Source organism: Phocoena phocoena, chromosome 20 (assembly GCF_963924675.1).
Source record: "Phocoena phocoena chromosome 20, mPhoPho1.1, whole genome shotgun sequence".
NCBI lineage: Eukaryota > Metazoa > Chordata > Mammalia > Artiodactyla > Phocoenidae > Phocoena > Phocoena phocoena.
The window spans coordinates 4,795,600-4,813,110 of record NC_089238.1 but is presented as its reverse complement, the minus strand read 5'-3'; the positions used below and the strand labels follow the sequence as shown (position 1 = coordinate 4,813,110).

Genomic DNA, 17,511 nt, shown 5'->3' with positions numbered 1-17,511 from the left:
CATATTGTCCTTTATATCTGATCTGTGACTAAAGCAGTAATGTTAAGACAGCCTAGGAAAAACATCAGTTTCCTAACATTAGCAATAGGAATGGTTCATAAAACCCTGCAGCTGTATCCTGATGCTGCACGGCACTTATCTTGTGTGTTCCTAAATTGGTTCGTGCAAAATAGCTCTGCTTCCTCAAGTGGTACCACTGACGGTGTCGCAGATGCTGCAGTTGCCCTTCAAACCAGATGTGTATTTAACTCGTGTTATATAACTTCTGGTTCCTTTAGCCAAGATGCTTAATCCAACTCTTTTTCTCCAATTAATCACATTCTGGGATTGATTATAAACCCAGTATTGTATGTCTTGTGCATAACTGTTCTAAAGAATCTTATTTTATGTACTATATGTATCAGAATAGTATACATTGCCATGTAATGTAAAAAAGAAAAATCTACATAAATAATGCAGCCAACTATCTGAGTGTTATACCAACTAAAACAATAAATAAACCTTGAACAGTGGGGAAAAAGAAAAAAAAAAAGAATCCGCCTGCCAATGCGGGAGACGCGGGTTTGATCCCTGGTCTGGGAAGATCTCACATGCCACTGAGCAGCTAAGCCCATGTGCCACAACTACTGAGCCTGCACTCTAGAGCCTGCGAGACACAACTACTGAGCCTGCACTCTAGAGCCCGTGAGCCACAACTACTGAGCCTGTGTGCCTAGAGCCTGTGCTCCGCAACAAGAGAAGCCACTGCAATGAGAAGCCTGCACATCACAACGAAGAGTAGCCCCTGCTTGCATCAGCTAGAGGAAGCCCGTGTGCAGCCATGAAGATGCAATGCAGCCAAAAATAAAGTAAGGTTTAAAAAATAAATATTAAAAAAAAGAAACAGCTAAAATACGTTACAATTTCAAAATAAAAATCTTTCTAATTACAATTAAATTATTGTTATGTTTGACTTAAGTGTACTATGATATAAAGAAGTTTTTCTCAAAGATATTTGAAGGAAATTATTAAGTGTAGAATAGGAGAAGTATTTTAAGGAGTAATGCCTTCTCATCAAAGGAATACGACGTTTCTCTTTCTCTTTTTATTGTATCTATATGAAATGCTGGATGCTAACTAAACTTACTGTCCTAATCTTTTCACAAGATACGTTAAGGCAGAGAATTCTGTGGTACACCTTTACTGAATAGTGATGTATCTCAAGTATTTCTCTATTATACTCCGGGGGAAAGCAGGTTTTAAAAGGCAAAAAGAAGCAAAACAATAAAAAAATTTACCTAAAAAAGAATACTACAATTTATTGCTCTTTTTATAGCAACGGTTAGTGCCCTGAATTATCACATGCCTTAGTTCACCAGTCTCAGACCTCAGGTCTAGTCCCTGATTGTCTGGAAATGAACAGAGCGTTGAGTTTGGCCTCCTGAGTGAGCAGGGAATAGAAACAGAATGTTCTGTAGCGTTTTCAGTGTGAAAAAGCCCATCCTACCCAGAGGTTTGTAATTCTGTCATTCTAGTTTGTAATAGAAAGACAAGTCCAGCTCTTGTTTCCTGAATTGCTTTTATTAGTTCTAACTGCAGGAAATGTTCCAGGCTCCAGTCGCCGCCCCACAGCTACCACTTGGAGACCCAAGTTTCCAGAGCTCTGAATTGCTTCAGCCTCACTAACGGGACTTTAGAGCAACCCGTTTTGGGGCGGAGTGGGGGAGCTTTTTATTTAAACCGTTCTTAAGTTAAGAGTAAACGTCTTAGTTTTTAATGAAAGTGACTGCCCTGCTCCCTGCTGCCAGCCCCGCCCTCTGGCCATCCCAGCATCTGGGCTCTCTCCTGGCCCCGCCCCTCGCACACATTGCTCCGCCCAGGCCCCGCCCCGGGAGCCCCGCCTCTCCCCCCGAATTAGTAGTTACCTGCGGAACCGGAAACGGGCAGTGTTTTGAAGGTCACGGTACGAAGTAAGATGCAGAGGTAAGTTGCCCATCGCTAGTGAAGATCTGTGCTTCGCTGCTCCTCGTACTGCAACCTCCTGGCTTCGGAGTTACTATGAACCGTAAATCCCAGCATCCGGCCTCCTACCTAATAGATCCAGACGTCGCCGTTAGAGGTCGGGTATGTTTTCCTTTGGGCTTGAAATCGCTTTGAGGCTGGTCCCTGCCCTTCGCTTTACGGCCTTCAGTCCACGTAGACACGGTCTTTAGCGCCGTTTTCCTGCTTCAAATCTTCAGTGACCACCCCCCCAGGCCCACCCCGTAACGTCCTCTTCCGCGAGGTGGATTCGCGACCCCAGCCTCGCCCTCGCGGCCCCTGGAGGGCAGCGCCGGCCGCCCCGCTCCCGGACAGGCCGCGTCCTCTCCCCGGTCCTGAGGTTCTGGAGAGACCGCCCCTCTCCCAAGACCCCCTCCCTCCCTCCCTCCCCGCCCCTCTGTCCTCGTGTCTCCAAAGGCCAATACTTCTGCTCCCCCGGCCTCCCCTTCGTAGTCAGCCCTTCCCCTCACCCCGCGAAGGGGGAGGGGACCTGGGCCAGCCGTGTGACACTCAGTGTTGTTTCTTCCCGAATTCCACCCGCTGGAAAATATCTTTTCCGTTAGGCGGGTATGTTATTCAGTCGCCATTTCTGGAAACACGTGGGCGATGGGAAGTAGGAGGAGTAGAGACGGAGCGACTGACAGAGAAGTAGGAATAACTGAGATGTTGAAGGAATGGGGGAGAACCCATGGCATTGCAGCGTGGGAAGAGGGGCCCTGGATCACCAGTAGAAGGGAGGACAATACAGTGGCGAGGCACTTCACGCAGAGAGTGGCCGGAGAGAATGGAGTTTGAACCTTGGCCTTCAGAGCCAAGTGGCTCTGGGAGAGCAAGAGAGGAACAACTAGGAACTAGAAGAGCAGAGGAAGAGAGAGCCGATGGGAAGTACAGCCACCTGGTGGTGCCACAGACTGGGGCGGAAGGGACTGTGGCCGGGATGGAAACGCCGTAACCAGGGGATGAGAGACGGGGCCGAGATTGGGAAGAAAGATGCGGAAAGATACGGATATTTAGGACAGTCAGAAAGGTTGGGCGGAGAGAGCAACAGGAGGGGAAACAGGTCGCAGAGTGGGGCAGGACTGGCGTGCGGGAGGAAACAGAGAGGGGAGAAAAAGATGGCCACAGAGAAAGGAATAGGGAGACAGGTAAACCTAATGAAATGTAAAGATGTAGTAGGGCAGGTACAAGGGAGAAACAGAGTCCAGATGGGTGGTGAGTTCTTTGGATGTGGACAATTAAGTCGTGATATATTGATTTCTGGCTTTAAAATCTAATAAATGTAAATTTTGTTTGTTTGACTTACATAGATAAGGATCAGAATTGAAAAACTGGCCATAAGATTTGTGAATTTTGTAATTATTTGAATCATAAGATGACTTCCGTATTCAGTTGCTATTCAGCCATGGGGCAGTGACTTGACTCAGACAGTTGTCCTTCACCCCCTTACATTTCTTGTCAGGGAGTAGGGGACTGGGTAAGAAAAAACTGTCAGCACATGGTACCTCTTGAAAGGAAGAGGCCCTTCGGGTGACCTTCTCAGAATTCATTTCCACCTGATTCTGTTCAGTCAGTTCAGACCTTCTGAAATGTGTCCCCTCTGGGCCTCAGGGAGCCCACTTGTAACATAGAGATGAGAGACTAGACCAGAAACTCTCAGCCTGAGCAACCCTTAACCCCTGAATTCATTGGTGAAATTGGGTGTCTGTCTGTGTGTGGCAGTTCTTTTTCTTTGAGTATATATTTATTGCAAAGGTAATATCAAGCCTATGTGAGAATACAGACAAAAAGAAGAACATGGAAATCATTTCTAATCCCACTCAAAAAAGATGGTATTAACCTTTTAGTATATATCATTATAGTCTTATTTTATGGATAAAGTTTTTTTGTTTTTTTTTTGCGGTACGCGGGCCTCTCACTGTTGTGGCCTCTCCCGTTGCGGAGCACAGGCTCCGGACGCGCAGGCTTAATGGCCATGGCTCACGGGCCCAGCCACTCCGCGCCATGTGGGATCCTCCCGGACCGGGGCACGAACCCGTGTCCCCTGCATCGGCACGCAGACTCTCAACCACTGCACCACCAGGGAAGCCCTGGATAAAGTTTTAATAAAAAGTATAAGTAGCACTTTTTATTTGGAGTATAGTTTCTTTACATTGCTAGACTGTCAGATTCTGCTGTACAGCAAAGTGAATCGGCCATATGTATACATATCCCCTCTTTTTTGGATTTCCTTCCCATTTGGGTCACCACAGAGCACTGAGAACATACTGTATAGCCTTCCCTGTGCTATACAGTATGTTCTCATTAGTTATATATTTTATACATCGTAGTGTGTATATGTCAATCTGAATCTCCCATCATCCCTCCCCACCTCCCACCTCCCACCCCCACCCGCTGTGTGTGGCAATTATTTTTGAAGAGAGTGTCTAGTTGTATTTAGAAATTTAAATGGGTCACAGTCATCCCAGAATGTAAAAGTAAAACAAACCCTAGAAAGGAGACAAGAACATAGGCTCAGAGTTAAAGTGACCATAGTGAGATGTATTTCTCTGCAGAAAGTTTAAATTTGAAGAGAGTTTAGTCAGTCCTGGCACTCATATCTCCACTGGCTGTTATTTGTCTTTATGACAAAGTCCAGTCTCCTCACTGTGTCTACACAGCCCTGTATCATGCTCAGGGCCCTGCCAGTGTCTCCAGCCTCATCTTGGGAAGTGACCGTTTCCTCATGGTTCACTCTGCCCCGCACACATTCACCTTTTTTCTGTTCCCAAACCCCAACACGTTTTCTGTCTCAGATCTTAGTTCCTGTTCTTACCATTGGCCTTTAAGTCACCATGGCTCAGGCCCTTTGTCCTCCACATCTTACTTCAGAGATGTGTCCACTTCCCCTTGCTCCGACAACCTCTGTGAAATTACCCAGGTTTTACTGCCTCTGTATCAGTCACCCTCAACAGAAATGTACTTGTGTATTGATTATTTTTAGTCTTTCGTGCTTAACCTCCATTGAAGGACACAGTGTTCATCATCTTCCCAGGGTCACTGCAACACCTCACTCTGGGGCTGTTTTCAAGGCTAGGATTATTGATTGGGCTGAGTACCCCTCAGGAAATATCAAGGTGCCAGCGCAGGTAATGAGGATGGTTCTCACACTTGTTTTGGACATTTCCACTCTAATTGATCCTTACCTTATGTGTCTGTTTACTCAAGAGCAAAAAGATGTAGGGAGGCCTAAAAAGTCCTGTACAGCTGGTGTCCTCAAGCAGTGGGTGACGTGTTCCGATGTTCAGTGTGCTGTGTCAGTGCTCTGCTGTAGCCCCCAGGCGTTCCGGGCTGTGCACATCAGGTGACCAGTCGCCACCTTGGACAGGAGCCTTGCCTTCCGGCAGGTCATCTGCTCAGAGTCCAGGATAGTGGTTTCACTGTGCTAAGGGTGGGCAGAAGTCTGGAGCCTAATGGGGCATGAAGGAGGCCTCCCTCAAAGAGCTAGGGTATCTTTTAATTACCTGTGAGTGGGTAGAACAGGAGTCAAGAAACTTGGGAACTGTCTGCTTTGAGTCTCCGTAAATGAACTCAAATGGCTTTGTAACTGGACTTGATGACGTTCCCAATTGTTGGTCAGTTCTCCCAGGATGACCGACTTCTTGACCTTCATAATGAATGGCCAGTGTCCTTTGGGTGGCAGCTTGTGTGTATTCCTGTTGCGATGGCTTTGCTGAGAGGTCCTTGTGCCTTTTAGCCCTGTTTGCCCATGAGTGCATGGAGGAGAGGCAGAACAGTTGGGAAGTTGGAGCGGAGCCTGTAGGGGTCTTCAGGAGGGATGTGGCAGCCAGTGTGGGCTTCAAGGTGAGCCAAGTGAATGGTGTGGGCACCTGTCCCTTGTGGGGTCAAGGCATCTGGAGAGCTATTTGAAAGGGATGTCTTAATTGTGGTTGGAGCACCTTGAGGTGGTATGTGTAGTTGTGGGCTTCATTACACGAACTGAATTGCTATAAAGTCCTAGCTCAGGTTCCCTGGGACATAGATGCTGAGACTGAGGACTGCATGCATTGGTTGCATTGAATAACTCATGGTCACACCTGAGTAGGAATGAAGGCAGTGGATTTAGAAAGACAAACATTTTCCTCCTATGCTCTTAGAGATATGACCTGAGCTGTGTGAACAGCACGCTCTGGGTACAGGTGGATGGACACCATGGTCCTGAGGGAATGGATCTATAGGGTGCCCCACAGAATCTACTCTATACATTGACTCACATTGGGTCTTTTGAGAGTGGGAGAATCATCGTGCAACCCTTAAAGTGATACACAGAAAATTCTAGAGATCATTTTGTGGGTTACCTTTGGTATTTTTGAGCATTTTATTGTGTAAGTGAAGACCATTTCAGATGCACTTTGAAAGATACAGTGGAGAATTTGGGCCATTTCATTGGGAGAGGTTGTGGTCTGACTGTGGCATGTGCATTATTGCATGTGTCTCTTTTTTAATTAGTAGGTTTTGGAGATGAAAGTGTTTGGGCTGGAATTGTAAATGAAAATATGGTATCTTAGGTTTAGTGGGTCCTTGGGTGTCTTTACATGTAATTTTTGTGATAATTATTACACAGTGTATATATCTGCCAAATAATCACATTGTATATCTTATATGTACACCATGTTTATTCATCAACTATACATTAATAGAGCTTGGGTAAAAAAGAACGTGGGAGGTGTGCTGGGCTCACCCCCTCTAGATGGTGTTCCACCCAGACGTCACATTGCTTTGAGGAAGGCATCTTCATATATCCCCTTCATATAACAAGAGGGTTGCTTTCCAGTAGTATGGATGGGGTCCAACATCAGTAATCCTTTAAGTGCCCCAGGATGTTCCAATCCGGATCCCTCACTGAGCATCGTGACTCTGAGCCCCCCCATTCCTGAGGGCTGAGATCTGGGCTGAGGGTGAGGGCTCTGCTCTGCGTGGGGATGGATCAGGGCTGGTGTGTGACCTGCAGGGGATCGTCGGGTCCAGCTGAGGTGCCCGCTGCTGCTGGGTACGTGAGGGCCTCACCAGGAGGGGAGCCTGAACTGAAGGAAAGGGTGGGAAAATTCACCTGTTGGTCTCTGTGTGGGAGTTACTGTCCTGAGTCCCTCCTGGGACAGTGGGCAACAGAGGACCGTCTGTTCCACATGCTGAGGGCTTCCCTGTGCGTGTGGTGGTGACTCAGGAAGGGGGTGTGTTGATTCTAAGCATTAAACAGCATGTTTTCAACTCTCAGGGTAGACCTCTAAAGAGTCCTGTTGTCTAACAAAGAAGCCGTTAAGAGAAGGAAAAGAAAAGGAGTCAGGAATGGCTGTTTCTGAGGTAAAGTCATATTCTCAGTTGATTCTTCAGTCTTTCCTTTCTGAAGTGCCCTCAATTGGACTTGCTAATCTTGTCTCACTCTGAGGTATCCTTCCTGACACGTGTACATTCACCCTTATCTAGTGCCTTCCCTCAGTCCCTGTCATGTCCACTTAGATTTCATCTCGCCTGAGGTTCCAGTGGACATTGTCTTAGGCAGGGCTTTGCACCTATGGATTGTGGATGGGGTCTCAGTGCTATTGGGCATCAGGTATTGTTAAAGGGCTTCATCTGAGTGCACTGTCCGCTCTCTGTAAATTCCGTGACCCATCCTGTTCGTGGAATCATCTGAGTATGCACAATACTTGGTAAATTCTGGAAAACTGAACAATAACAAGAAATTTGTTCTGATTTTTTTAATAATACACTAGAAGCTAAACGAGTGAGTCACTGACTTCAAAATCTGAATGATTGGAAAATGGAATGGTAAGTTCAGAAAGAGACGTCAGTGATAGAGGGTGTTTTATTCCATCATCGATTTTAAACTATGAAATCAACAAAATTCTCTGCATTCTTCAAGTCACTTTCTTCCCCTCCGTTTCTCAGGGGTTGTCTTTACACTCGGTTGATTGCCTTTTTCATGACAGAGAGGTTTTTCTGTTTTATGCAAGTAAGGTTCCTACTTTCTTCTTTTGCTGGTAGATACCCAGTTTCCCAGCAGCATTTGTTACTGAGACTGTCCTTTTTCCATTGTATAGTCTTAACCACCCTTGTGAGTACATTTTACACACATGCCAAGGATTATTTGTGAGCATTCTGTTCTGTTCCTTGGCTTTATGTGTCTGTGTTCATGCCAGTACCACACCATCTTGATTAATTTGTATGTAATGTTTTGATATTCAAAACGGGCCTTCTCCATCTCCCTCCTGTTTCAAGAGTATTTTGGCCATTTTGGGTCCTTTGAGATTCTCTTAGCATGTTTTTTTACTATGTTTTTTTGTATTACTGCAAAGCATGTTTTTTTGTACTATGTTTTTTTCTGTCACTGCAAATATTGCCATTGGAATTTTGACAGGGATTCTGTTGTATCTATAGAACACTTTGGGACTGTGGTCATTTTAAGAGTATTAAGTCTTCCAGTGCATGCGTACAGGATATCTTTCTATTTGTGTGTATCTCCTTGGATTACTTTTAACAAGTTTTGTAGTTTTCAGTGTACAAGTGTTTTACCTCCTTGGCTAATTTATTCCTAAGTATTTTGTACTTTTTAATGCTGTAGTTAATGGGATTGTTCTCTTAATTTTTTTTGACATTTTTCATTCCATATAGAAATTTGTCTGATTTCTGCATGTTAATTTTTTTTTTTTTTTTTTTTTTGCGGTATGTGGGCCTCTCACTGTTGTGGCCTCTCCCGTTGCGGAGCACAGGCTCTGGACATGCAGGCTCAGTGGCCATGGCTCACGGGCCCAGCCGCTCTGCGGCATGTGGGATCTTCCCGGACCAGGGCACGAACCCGTGTCCCCTGCATCGGCAGGCAGACTCCCAACCACTGCGCCACCAGGGAAGCCACATGTTAATTTTTTTATCCAACTTTTCTAAAAAAATTTTTTGACATAGTTGGGTTTTTTTAATTTAATTTATTTATTTTTGGCTGCATTGGGTCTTCGTTGCTTTGTGCGGGCTTTCTCTGGTTGCAGCGAGCGGGGGCTACTCTTCCTTGTGGTGCTTGGGCTTCTCACTGCGATGGCTTCTCTTGTTACGGAGCATGGGCTCTAGAGTGCACAGGCTTCAGTAGTGTGGCACACGGGCTCAGTAGTTGTGGCTCGCAGGGTCTAGAGCACAGGCTCAGTAGTTGTGGCGCGTGGGCTTACTTGTTCCGGGGTGTGTGGGATCTTCCCGGACCAGGTCTCAAACCCATGTCCCCTGCATTAGCAGGTGGATTCTTAACCACTGCGCCATCAGGGAAGTCCCGACATAGTTGTTTTCTTGTAGTATCTTTGTGGTTTGTCCGTATAAAACTTGTCCCTCACAAGAAAAGATAATACTTTTTTAGTTTGAGTATCTTTGATTTCTTTTTCCATTTAATGGCTTTGGTAGGATTTTCAGTACTTCGTTGAATAGTAGCGAGTGTGCATAGCAGAGAGTGTGCATGCTTGCCTTCCTCCTGATGTGAGAGGAAAACCTTTTAGTCTTTGACTGTAGAGTATAATGTTAGCTGTGTTCTTTTCATATTTGGTGTTTATTATGTCGAGATAGTTTACTGTTTCTGGTTTGTTGAGGGTTTATATCTTGAAAGGTTGCTGCATTTTGTTAAGTGGGTTATTTCTGCATCAATTGAGATGATCATATGGGGTTCTTTCCTTTATTCTGTCAACGTGTTATATCACATTAATTGATTTTTCTATGTTGAGTCAGCCTTGCATTATAGGAATAAAATGTACTTGGTGTTGATTTGAATACATTTTCATGTGCTGTTGAACTTGATTTTGTAGTGTTTTGTTAGGGATTTTGCATCCGTGTGTGCGGGTGATATTGGTTTTGTAGTTTTCTTTTCTTGCGTCTTTTTCTGGCTTTGTTATCAGAGTTAAGCAGGCTCCATAGAAGGAATTTGCTAGTGTTCCCTCTGAGACAATTCAAGAAGATTTTAGCAGGATTAGAGGTAATTCTTCTGTACATGTTTGGTACAATTCAGTAGTGAGGCTATCTTGTCCTGGGTTTTTCCTTGTTTGAGATTTTTGATTATTGCTTGAATCTCCCAGTTATAATTCTATTCAAAGTTTTTATTTTGTAATGATTAGGCCTGGTTAGGTTTGACTTTTGTAAGAATTTACCTGTATCTTCTAGATTATGTAATTTGTAGGCATTATTGTTCATAGTTCTCCCTTATCTTCCTTTCAAAAACATTTCTGTGACATCAGTTGCAATCTGTTTCCTGACTAGTTTTAAAACGCCAACTCTTGGTTGGTTGATTTTTATTTTGTTTTCCTACATTGTTTCATTTATCTCTCATCTAATCATTCTTCTCTGTTTCTAGTAATTTTTGTTTAGTTTTTTCTTTTTCTCCTTCCTTGTAGTGAATATATTCCTGATTTGTGTTCTCTTCTCCTCTTTGTTGTAGATGTTCAGTAGTGTAGACTTCGCTTTTTGTACTGCTTGACTGTATAATTTTTAGTATGTTGTGTTGTTACTTTCATTTAGATATTTTAAGTTTCCTTGTCTTCTTTCAAGTATTGGTTTAAAAATGAATTGTTTAATTTCTACGTTTTTGAAATTTTTCTGTTTTCCTTCTGCTGGCTTTTTGAAGTTTGGTTTCATTATGTTTGGAGAAGTACTTTTTATGATCTGAGTCTTCTTGAATTTGCTAAGATTTGCTTTGTGGCCTAACATGTAGTCTGTGATGGAGAACGTTTCATGTGTGCTTGAGAAGCATGTGTTTTCTGCTTTTGTTGGATGGGGTGATCTCTGTGGTCTTGTGAGTCTATAGTGTTGTTCGGGTGCTCTGTTTCCTTTTGGTCTTCTCTTTGCTTCCATTGGTACTTAACACTGGGGTATTGAGGGGAACTCTGTTAGGTGTTTAAATATTTATAATTGTTATATCTTGGAGAGTTACCCTTTTTTATGATAATATAATGTCCTTTCTGTCTTATGTCAGTTTTTCTCTTCAGTTCATTTTGTCTGATATTATGCAGTCATCCCTGCTATCTTTGGGATGCAATATCTTTTTCCATCCTTTCACTTTTAGCTTTTCTGTGTCCTTAGATTTGTGAATGTTAACAGTTTCAACTCTCTGACATGCTGTTTCTGTGTCTTGCTCTAGCTCTCTGTTTTCCTTCTGTTACTTCCTCTAGTGGTCCCTGCTCAGCCACACTGTACAGTGGTGAAAGTCAGGAGCCCTTGCCAGCCCCCTTCACTCCACTGTAATGTCAGTGGGAATGCATTGAGTATTTCCCTCTTTTTTTTTTTAAATTTTATTGACATATAGTTGATTTACAATGTTGTGTTAATTTCTGCTGTATAGCAAAGTGACTCAGTTATACATATATATTCTTTCTTATATTCTTTTCCATTATGTCTTATCACAGGATATTGAATTTAGTTCCCTGTGCTCTACAGTAGGACCTTGTAGTTTCTCCATCCTATATATACTAGTTTGTATCTGCTGATCCCAAACTTGCAATCCTCCCCCCACCACAATCCTGCAACCACAAGTCTGTTCTCTGTGAGTCTATTTCTGTTTTGTAAATATGTTCATTTGTGTCATATTTTAGATTCCACATATAAGTGATAACATGGTATTTGTCCTTTTTTTTTTTTTTTTTTTTTTGCTGTACATGGGCCTCCCACTGTTGTGGCCTCTCCCATTGTGGTGCGCAGGCTCAGCGGCCATGGCTCACGGGCCCAGCTGCTCCGCGGCATGTGGGATCTTCCTGGACCAGAGCACGAACCCGTGTCCCCTGCATCGGCAGGCAGACTCTCAACCACTGCGCCACCAGGGAAGCCCTGGTATTTGTCTTTTTACTTACTTCACTTAGTATGATAATCTCTAGATCCATCCATGTTGCTGCAAATGACATTCGTTCATTCTTTTTTATGCCTGAGTAATATTCCATTGTGTGTGTGTGTGTGTGTGTGTGTGTGTGTGTGTGTGTATACACCACATTTTCTTTATCCATTCATTTGTCAGTAGACATTTAGGTTGTTTCCATGTCTTGAATTTTGTAAATAATGATCATATGTACATAGGGGATCATGTGTCTTTTGAATTATAGTTTTGTCTGGATATATGCCCAGGAGTGGAATTGCTGGAACATACGGCAACTCCATGTTTAATTTACTGAGGAACATCCACACTGCTTTCCATAATGGCTGCATCAATTTATATTCCCATCAACAGTGTAAGAGCGTTAACTTCTCTCCGAATGTTTCTTTCTGATCATCATGTTTGGTGAAATGTTCTTACTTAATTGCAACATTTTTTTCCTTTTTTTTTTTAATGGTTTTTAATTTTCCAGTAAGTTTTTAACTTTACTATTGCGATAATTTTTTTCTGAATCTGTTAAATTAATGTATAATAGTAATAACTTTTCTAATTTTGGATCTGTATTTTTTTTTTTTTTTTGTATTTTTTTATATATATAAATTTATTTATTTTATTTATTTATTTTTGGCTGCATTGGGTCTTCATTGCTGCGCGTGGGCTTTCTCTAGTCGCGGCGAGCGGGGGCTACTCTTCGTTGCTGTGCGTGGGCTTCTCATCATGGTGGCTTCTCTTGGTGTGGAGCACGGGCTCTAGGAGTGCGGGCTTAAGTAGTTGTGGCTCGCGGGCTCTAGAGCACAGGCTCAGTAGTTGTGGTGCACTGGCCTAGTTGCTCCGCGGCATGTGGGGTCTTCCCGGACCAGGGCTCAAACCCGTGTCCCTTGCACTGACAGGCGGATTCTTAACCACTGCACCACCAGGGAAGCCTCTGAATCAGTGTTTTATTAGTGGAATACACAAATAAACTCTTTCACACTTGGTGAAATGTGTTTTTCTTTCAGGGTCAGTTGACACTGAATGACGTGGTCATCGAATTCTCTCAGGAGGAGTGGGAATGCCTGGACCCTGCTCAGAGGGCCTTGTACAGGGACGTGATGTTGGAGACCTACAGAAACCTGATCTTTGTGGGTGAGGATAACTTCCCTCCAAATGTTGGGAGGGTATCTTTGCATTTACCCTTATTTGCCTTTTGGAATCCCATGCCTTGCTTAACTGAACTCAATGCCTTGATGTCTCAGACCACAGGAGTTTAAAGGTGCCATTTCTTTAGATGGTCTGCCCACTTCATGATACACCAGGAGTTTTTTCCAGTGCTTAAGTATTTAAAACACCCAACTGGAAACTTTTAAAATAAAGAGGTCTCTTGCTCTCTCATCTCTCCTTTTGGACTTGATTCTCTTGAATGCTCAGTTTTCAGTCCATATAGATCAGAACTGATGTCTCCAGACTCCAGTCCCTGGGCCTTTCTGGATTACACCCCCATCTGGTATTTTTTAGAAGATCTAATTATAAGATGGGAAAACACTGCTTGCTGTTTCATTTCATCTGGCACCTCAGAACCTGCATGGAGCTTTCTCAAGCCCTGTCTGCTTGTTTAGATCTGTCGGCCATTTCTTCTGTTCTGACTTTGCCACACCCATCAGGGATGTGTGTAATAGGGAGGTGCATTAGATCTTCTGTTATTGTAACTTACGGAAACTCTCAAGACGGTGGACAGAGAGATCCTCGTTTTAATCCCCAGGCCTACACGGGGAGAGCATATGAATCTTTCTGGCTTTATCTTGGAATCTATGGGTTGAGCTCGTGATTCCATGTGAAGGACCCATAATATCTGAACCCCGTATCTTATATTTTTTTCATTTCTTATTGCTGTACTTAGTCAGGAAATATATATTCTTTCTGATTTAATATTCTCCTAAGTTTGCATGATTTTGCCTTTGAAAGTTGCTTTTGAAAGACGTGCTTCTAGGGACTGAAATTTTATCTTGTTTCTTGCCTTCATAATGTACCTGTAGTTAATGGAGAACTTCTGGTGTGTACTGTGGAATGGGTTTGCTGTGTAACAGAAAATTTTTGATGGAGAATACTTTTCCTCATATGTTGTAAGACCCTAATAAGTCTTTGCAGTTCTTTTTCTGGCTTTGAGGAATATCACCAAAACATGTCTCAAAGGCACTGTGACAGTGTTGTTCACATGTAATAATTACCATCGTTTGAGCCTCAAGAAAGGGTATAGGAATTTCTCCTAGGGATAACATTGTCCAAGTTCACGTTCTCGTGTTAGGTTATTGACTCAACTGTCATGCCATATTTTTTGTTGCCTGTGTGTGCTGTTGTTCATGATACCGTCACAGCTAATTTTGAAGCGTCTTAATGAGACGGTTTGTGGAGTGATACTTTATCAACGGTGAGCTATCATTTTTTTGTTTACAGCACTGCTGCTTTCATTTTGTACATTTCTATGGGTAACAAGTGGTCTTGATTTTATTAATTTTATCATCAGGTCTATGTATTTGATGTTACTATTAGTGTTTTTGTTTTCTATTTTCCATGTGAGTGCTTGACTGGGGAAGAGCCCCCTCATGGTGGAATTTTTGTTGTATAGAAATACATTGATTTTTGCATGTTGATTAAATGTCTGGTAATTTATTATTTCTAGCAGGGTTTTTTGTTTTTTTCCAGAATCTTCAGGATTTCTACAAATTAGATCATATTGGTTTTAAACAGATAATTTTGTTTCCTTTTTATATTTGGGTACTTTTCATCTCTTTTTTTCCCTACTTGTTCTTGTTCCTACTAGGATTTCCAGGAATAAGTTTTTAGAAGTACAAGCAAGTATCCTTGTCCTATATCTGATCTTAGAGGGAATGCTTTCATTCTTTCACCATTGAGCATAATGTTAGCTGTGTGCTGTCAATACATGTCCTTTATTGTGTTGAGGTAGCTTTTTAAAACTTTTTTTGGTTTATTGAGTATTTTTATCATGAAAGGCTGTTGACTTTTTTCAAATGCTTTGCCAGCATCAATTGAGACCATCATGTAGGGTTTTTTTATATTCTCTTTTTTGTATACATTTATTTATTTTATTTACTTATTTTTGGCTGTGTGGGTCTTAATTGGTGTGTGCGGGCTTTCTCTAGTTGCGGCAGGCGGGGGCTACTTTTCATTGCGGTGCATGGGCTTCTTCTCATTGCGGTGGCTTCTCTTGTTGCGAATCACGGGCTCTAGGCGTGTGAGCTTCAGTAGTTGTGGCACTCGGGCTCAGTAGTTGTGGCTCGTGAGCTCTAGAGCACAGTATCCGTAGTTGTGGTGCACAGGCTTAGTTGCTCCATGGCACATGGGATCTTCCTGGACCAGGGATCAAACCCGTGTCCCCTGCATTGGCAGGCGGAGTGTTAACCACTCTGCCACCAGAGAAGTCCTTTTTTCATTCTCTTAATACATTGTTTTACGCTGAATGTTTTCATATGTTGAAGCATCCTGATATTTCAAGAATGTATTCTCTTTTTTTATGGTATATAATCCTTTTAATTTGGTGTTAAGTTTAACTTACCATTGTTGTATTGATGCTTTTTGCATGATTATTCATTATAGAGATTTTAGTCTGTGTTTTTTCTTAATGTCTGTCTGGCGCTGGTGTTAGAGCAATTCTCGTGTCATAGAGTTTGCAACTGTTCCTTTCTCTGTGTTTCTTTGGGGGCAGAGTTTAGGAAGAGTATTCTTAATTGTTTGGAAATGTTGTCTAGAATTCTGCAGTGAATGTATCTGGCCTTTCTTGTTGAATGGTTTTTGATTAGTGATTCCATCTTTTTTCCGGTTACTGGTTCATACAGATTTTAATTTCTTCTTTGGTTAGCGTTGATAGGTTGTTTTTCTAAGAATTTATTTACTACTTCTAGTTTATCCAATACTTAGGAATAGAATTGTCTTAATATTTTGTTCTAATTTTCTTGATTGTTGTCGAATCAGTTGTAATGTCCTCTCTTTCATTTCTGATTTCAGTAATTTGAGTCTTTACTCTTTTTGGTAGTTATTCTAGATGTAGGTAAGAACCAAGTTGTGAGCTTGCGATTTTATGTAGTTTTTATTCTCTATTTCATTGATTTGTAATCTAATGCTTTTTACATCTGCTAGTTTTGGCATATTTTCTACTTCTAAATCATTTATTTTTTAAGTTTCTTGAAATTTATTTACTTGGTAAACCACGACCTTTTTTGTCTACTTATTTGTATTTTCTCTTTCCCGATTTATTGAAATTTAATTAATATATATCATTTTATCAGTTTAAGGTGTACTGGGTAATGATTTGATCCAGTTGTATTGCAAAATAATTACCTTGGTAGGTCACTTAATACATTCATCTGTGACATAATTACAGTTTTTTTTTTTTAATTTTATTTATTTATTATTTTTTTTTTTTTTAAATTTATTTATTTTCGGCTGTGTTGGGTCTTCATTTCTGTGCGAGGGCTTTCTCTAGTTGTGGCAAGCGGGGGCCACTCTTCATCGCGGTGCGCGGGCCTCTCACTATCGGGGCCTCTCTTGTTGCAGAGCACAGGCTCCAGACACGCAGGCTCAGTAGTTGTGGCTCACGGGCCCAGTTGCTCCACAGCATGTGGGATCTTCCCAGACCAGGGCTCGAACCCGTGTCCCCTGCACTAGCAGGCAGACTCTCAACCACTGCGCCACCAGGGAAGCCCATAATTACAGTTTTTTATGTGTGGTGAGAACATTTAAGGTCTACCATCTTATCAACTTTTAGGCATATAGTATAGTATTGATAATTATAATTACCATGCTGTACATTAAATACGTAGAAATCTTTCAACTTAAAACGGTAAATTTACTCCTTTGACGAATATCTTCCCATTCTACTAACCTCTAACCTTTGGTAATCACTATGCTACTCTATGTGGCTCTTAGTTTGGCCCTTTTTTTTTGATATGTTTTACACATAAGTGAGATTATTGAGTATTATTCTTTCTCTGTAGATTATTTTACTGAGTCTATACCCTTGTTGTCCATCTGTATTGTTAAAACTAGTAGGAATTTTTTCTTCTTTACGGGTGAATATATATCTCACAGGGTTTTTCCCCATTCATCTGTTGGACACTTAGGTTGTTTTGATGCCTGGGCTATTGTGATTACTGCTCTGATAAATGTGGGAGTGCGGGTATCTTCTAAGACAGTGATTTCATTTGTTTCGATATATTGCCAACACTGTAATTGCTGCATTCTATGACAGTTTTGTTCTTTTTAAAATATGTTGAGGAACTTTTACAGTTTTCGATTTTTTTATATCTGTATGTTTGTGTATAGCATAAACTCATTCATCTGTTTTTGATGGCCTTCTTCTGGCTTTTCCTTCAAGTTTCAGCTAAGGACATTCTTGTACATCTTACGGAATATTATGTGTGCTCTTTGTGAATATATGCATGGAAATGGGACTTATGGAATATTCAGTTTATGCCTTACATAGGAAACAATGTGATAGATGTAAACCTGCTTTGTTTCTATAATACTTCATTTTCTCTGTTTTTAAATGTCTTCGGTGTCTGTTCCATACCTATACTATAATTCCCACTGTTAAAAATGGAGCAGTATTATGTTACTTGCTAGGCCAGTTCTTTTCTTTTAAC

General features: G+C 41.9%; 1 protein-coding gene across 1 annotated transcript in view; it reads left to right on the top strand.

Annotated features, from left to right (window-relative positions):
• Positions 1 to 2,897: 2,897 nt before the first annotated feature.
• Positions 2,898 to 17,511, top strand: part of LOC136140946 (zinc finger protein 813-like) — a 31,714-nt gene continuing 17,100 nt past the window's right edge. Inside the window, exons 1-3 of the mRNA XM_065899083.1 lie at positions 2,898 to 3,231; positions 5,753 to 5,859; positions 12,874 to 13,000. Coding sequence (XP_065755155.1) covers positions 2,898 to 3,231; positions 5,753 to 5,859; positions 12,874 to 13,000 — 568 coding nt within the window. The remainder of the gene's footprint in view (positions 3,232 to 5,752; positions 5,860 to 12,873; positions 13,001 to 17,511) is intronic.